The 4,737-nt window shown below is 68.3% G+C and overlaps 2 protein-coding genes across 2 annotated transcripts; both read left to right on the top strand.

Moving 5' to 3' along the window:
* Positions 1 to 75: 75 nt before the first annotated feature.
* On the top strand, positions 76 to 1,050 carry MNEG_13819 (hypothetical protein; the record flags this gene model as incomplete). The annotated part of the gene is made up of 1 exon (XM_014037710.1): positions 76 to 1,050. One exon carries the CDS (start codon positions 76 to 78, stop codon positions 1,048 to 1,050), a length of 975 nt encoding a protein of 324 aa, XP_013893164.1.
* Positions 1,051 to 2,364: 1,314 nt separating this feature from the next.
* MNEG_13818 (hypothetical protein) lies at positions 2,365 to 4,408 on the top strand (the record flags this gene model as incomplete). The annotated part of the gene is made up of 4 exons (XM_014037709.1): positions 2,365 to 2,606; positions 2,895 to 2,966; positions 3,293 to 3,973; positions 4,240 to 4,408. The coding sequence occupies 4 exons, from the start codon at positions 2,365 to 2,367 to the stop codon at positions 4,406 to 4,408; spliced, it is 1,164 nt and encodes a 387-aa protein (XP_013893163.1).
* Between the last annotated feature and the right edge of the window lie 329 nt (positions 4,409 to 4,737).

The following is a 4,737-nucleotide window of genomic DNA, read 5'->3' as shown; positions in this document are numbered from 1 at the left end:
TGTCATCTCGCACGAGCGCGATTGCTGCTGACCCGCGCACGCTCCCCTTCCGCTCCCGACCACTGCGCCCGCAGCATGCCCCTGGAGGAGCTCTGCGCGCTTGTGGGCGGCGGCCGCCACCTCGCAATCGTCCTGGTGGATAAACGCATCACGGACCCGTGGTCCTGCTTGCCGCGCGCCTTGCCGCCGCAACCGCCACACTCACCGTCCTCGTCAGCGTCGCCGCCCTCCTCGCTCGGCGCGCCGCCGTCGCCGCCGCCGCTGCCGGGCCGGCAGCAGCAGCAGGAGCAGGGGCGGCCGGGGGAGGACGAGCAGCAGCAGCAGCAGCAGCAGCAGCAGCGCCAAGCGGCAGGCGGTGGAGGTGAGGGGGCCCGCGGGGCCGCGCGGACGTGGCAAGCGTATTTTGATCAGATGGGTTCTTACTACACTGGCGGCTACAACCTGCGCAGCACAAGCAGCGGTGGGCAGCAGCAGAACCAGCAGCAGCGGCAGGAACAGCAGCACCAGCAGCAGCAGGAGGTTGAGTCGCCGCTGCAGCAAGGGCAGGAGGAGCAGCGGCGCCAGCTGCCACCGCAGGAAGTCGGTACCCATGCGCAGCAGCTGCAGCCACAGCAGCAGGATGAGTATGCGCAGCAGCAGCAGCAGCAGCAGCAGCAGCAACAGCAGCAGCAACAGCAGACATGGGGTTCTTACTATGGCTGGTGGCTACCGCAGGGCAGCGGCGGCGCCGGTGCGGGCTCTCCTCAGCAGCAGCCGCAGCAGCAGCCGTTGGCCCTTCAGTCCCTCTCGTCAAGCTCTGAAGGCCAGCAGCGGCAGCAGCAGCAGCAGCAGCAGCAGCATGCGGCAGCAGGCTATGCCGGCCACTACCTCCTCCTCACCGGCTACGACGCCGCGGCGCGTCTCTTCTGGGTGCAGGACCCCGCAAAGCCGTCCGGGCCCTGCCGGCTGGCGGCAGACACTCTTGAGGCGGGGCGGCGCGCGTTCGGCACTGACGAGGACCTGCTCATCATTGACCTTCCGCCTGCCAGATCTTGGGGGGACGCGCCGTGAGATCTGGGATCTCGTCTGCCGCGAGCCCTGGGCGGCCGGCGCGCGGGCGGGCGGGTCGGGCCTGCCGGTTGTACATTGTACTTGGATTGTCTGGTGCCGCGCAAGGCGGGCTCGGGGCGCGAGACAGTGGTGTGCCGCTGGGGCGCGCGGCGCGGCAGGGGTCATCTTGGCACGTCGCCACGCTCACCTCAGCCCATACCTGTGCACCAGTTGGCCGGCCGTGGCGCTATTGGTCGCGTTGCGTGGCCGCGCCGGGCTTGGTGCCTTTCGAGGGGAAAAGCAGGGGGCGCGGCCGGCGGCCCCGCGACAGCGGCGCGGAGGGCGGGCAGGCGCGCGTGCGCCACCCCCAGCCGCGCCGGGTGGCCCCGGCCGCCTAGGGCTGTTCGCTTGGCGTGTCTTAGGGCTTGTCTGTACGCGTATCTCATCCCCCCGTTTGCAAAGCAGACACACGACAGGAAAGAATCGCGCGCGCGTCGGGCGGCTGGGTGGCTTGGCCCCTTGCGCTCGCGCTGCCTGCAGACGGCTGCGGCCGCCGGCACTGCCCTCGCTCAGCGCATGATCCAGTGGTCTTGCGCGGCTGGGTTGGCGGGGGCGCGGGCTGCTCTATGGCGGCTTTTGCGGCACATAGCTTTAGCAACTGCCTTGGTCAATGCACATGTTCATACACACAATGGCAGCCTACTACGTGCTTTTTTAGGTTCATTGTTTGCAGGTCATGCATGCTGTATCCTCGGGCTGAGCAAGCGGCCGGTCTGATGAGTCATCATCGGCGGGGGTCGGCCGCCGCACGCCCTGCCACCAACTTTAGGTCCTGGGCCGCCGGCGCGTCAGCCAAGAATCTTCACTCCTCCCTTGCAGGAGAGCATGCCTTGGCAGGTGCAACACACACTCACACGTACATACAGCTGCATGTGGCTGTTCTGAGAGTCTGATCGTGCCTTCAGCATTACCGTTGCGAATTAGGGGGTTTGAAATGCAGGATCAGGGCAGCAAACCGTTCCTGCCCCGCGGCCACAGTGTGGTGGGTGTTGACTAAGGCGGCGCAGCAGGCCACGCAGCACCTGACCAGCACCTGACGCAGCGAAACCGCAGGCGAGCAGCTGGGAAGGAGAGAGAATGGTGTTTGAGCAAGTGTTGCGGCAGCAATAAATATGCAGTGAACCCTTGTCGCGTATAGATAGTCTACACACAAACGGCAAGACTTGATGGATGGCATTCGCTTTGAAAGCTGAAGCCTCTATAATTCGAGCTACGAAACGGCCATAACCAAGCCCAAGCCACTGCATATATCATAATTGTCGCGCTGCGTTTGAGATGGGACAAGGCGCCAGCAGCACCTCGGCGGGCGGAGACCCGACAGAGGGCCTGCTGCTGGCGATCGCGCTGCGAGAGGGCCATCCAGAGACAGCAGACCTGTTCCTCCAAAAAAATCCGGCCCTGGCCTTCCACACCGATCATCGCGGCAACACGCCGGTGCACTTTGCGGCGCGCAGCGGCAGCGCGCACGCGGTGCAGCTGCTGCTGCGCACGCTGCGCATGTCAGCGGCCAGCAACACGTGAGCGGTTGCCGGCCGCCCCCTCCCGCCGCCGCTGCTGGGAGCGAGTATGGCATGCGTAGCACACCAGGAGGGATTCAGTCCGCATGCGAGGTGGATTGAGTCACTCTGCGGCACCGCAGGCGAGAGGGGCAACCCAGCACGCCCCCCCGTGACCCCCTTCCGGCCGCCGGTGCTGTAGTCCGGGGCTTGACAATCCAGGGGCGCAACCCCGCAGCCAGCAGCAGCGGCGCCCCGCGTGCCCGCCCCCTCACCCCGCCCCGGCCGCCTCCTCCTCGGCGCCCGCAGCTTCGACCCAGTGGCTCACGCTTTGAACCATCAGAACGCCGCCGGCGAGACGCCGCTTATGCTCGCCTGCAGGTGCGGCGCACCGGGCGCGAGCTCACGCTTTCATAGGAGGCCCGCGCAGATTGGCGCAGGAGGCCGCGCTGCCGGCAGCGGCGCTGCCGTTGGGGGCACGCCTGCGCAGGGGACGGCGCGGCGCTGCCCGCGCAGCGGACGGCGCGGCGTTGCCTGGCTCCTGCCTGGAAAACAACAATTGGCCTGCGCTGGATGCAGCACCAGCAGTGACCAATATCCCTGCTGGTTGCGCCGCGGGCAGCAATCACACCCGTCCCCCAAAACAAGCGTCTGCCTGCGGCAATAACAACAGGCGCTGCGGCCGCCGCCGCACCCTTGATGTGCAGGGCCGGAGCCCACGAGGTGGTGCACCTTCTGATCTCGGCCCGCGCCTCTGCACTGGCGCCGCGCGACGCCGCCGGCCGCAGCTGCCTGCACCACGCGGCCGCGGCGCCGGCGCCGGCGGCGGGCTGCGGGGCGGCCAAGGGGCCGAGCGGCGGCGCCAGGTGTGTGGACTTGCTGCTGTGTCACGCAGAGCAGGAGCTTACAGCTCAGCGCGCGGGGCAGGGGGTGGGCGGGGGCGGGGCGGCGGGCGGCGCGGGCGTGTGGGACGAGGGCAGCGACGGCGGGGGATTGTTTGCTGAGCTGGCGGGCGGCGATGAGGAGGGCGGGGAGGCGGGGCGGCAGCGGCGGCAGCAGCAGCAGCAGGAGCAGCAGCACCAGCAGCACCAGCAGCAGCAGCAACAGGGAGACAGCGGCGACGATCTGCTCATGCAGGCGCACCAAGGCAACGAGGAGGAGCAGCAGCACCAGCAGCAGCAGCAGCAGCAGCAGCAGCAGCAGCAGCAGCAGCAGCAGCAGCCTTCCGCTCTCGGTCGCTCGGCCAGCCCGGGCCGCGCCGAGGGCGGCGGCGGCCCGCCGGCGGGGGGCCCGACGTCCGCATCAGAGGGTGGGAGCGGCCGCGCGAGCCGGCTGGGGGCGGGCGGGCCGCGGGGCCTGGGAGGTGGCGTTCAAGAGGCCATGGCAGAGTGAGCCGGCCGGGGCGGGCCGGGGCGGCGGGCGCCGGCCGCGCGCTGACGCAGCCGAGCGCACTGCTGCCGCGGACTGGGCTTGAGCCACGCGCCGGACGCGCGGACTGTGCATGTTTGTTTGCGGTCTGGCGTCGAAGCGCGATACTGATGTATTGGGCCAGCGTCTGTGGGATTGAGAACCACATGTGGCCAGTGCATTGCCATTCATGCGCTCCCAAGCCCCATCATCAGGCCAGCCCCGGCACCTCGAAACGCCCCCGCAGGTTTGTCAACGCGCCCGACGCCCTCGGCCGCACCGCGCTGCACTACGCCGCATGGGGCGGCGACGCGCGGCGCGGCGCGGCGCTGCTGGCGGCGGGCGCGCGGCTGCTGCCGGCGGGCGCCGACTGGTGCGGGTTGGTGCGGAGGGGGGCGCGCCACTCGCTTCCGTGACGTATGGCCATCTTCTTCAACGCACGCCCGCGCTCTCACGAAGCCCTCGCCCCAAATCAAATCAACACACAATTTGACACATGAAAGGTTTGCTGATAAACAAGTCGATGCTGTGCAGTCACAAACTCACCCTACCCGGCGACCCAACCTACACACTCCTTGCAAATGCTCAAGCATGCATGTGTCCTCGCGCGTGCGCGCGCGCGCACACACACACACACACACACACACGCACGCGCGCGCGCACACACACACACACACACACACGCACATACACAAACGCACACGCGCGCACACACACACACACACACACCCTTGTGCAGCTACGA

Source organism: Monoraphidium neglectum (assembly GCF_000611645.1).
Source record: "Monoraphidium neglectum strain SAG 48.87 unplaced genomic scaffold scaffold04068, whole genome shotgun sequence".
NCBI classification, from domain to species: Eukaryota; Viridiplantae; Chlorophyta; class Chlorophyceae; order Sphaeropleales; family Selenastraceae; genus Monoraphidium; species Monoraphidium neglectum.
Note: the sequence above shows the minus strand (reverse complement) of the source record. Positions and strands in the feature narration are given on the sequence as shown.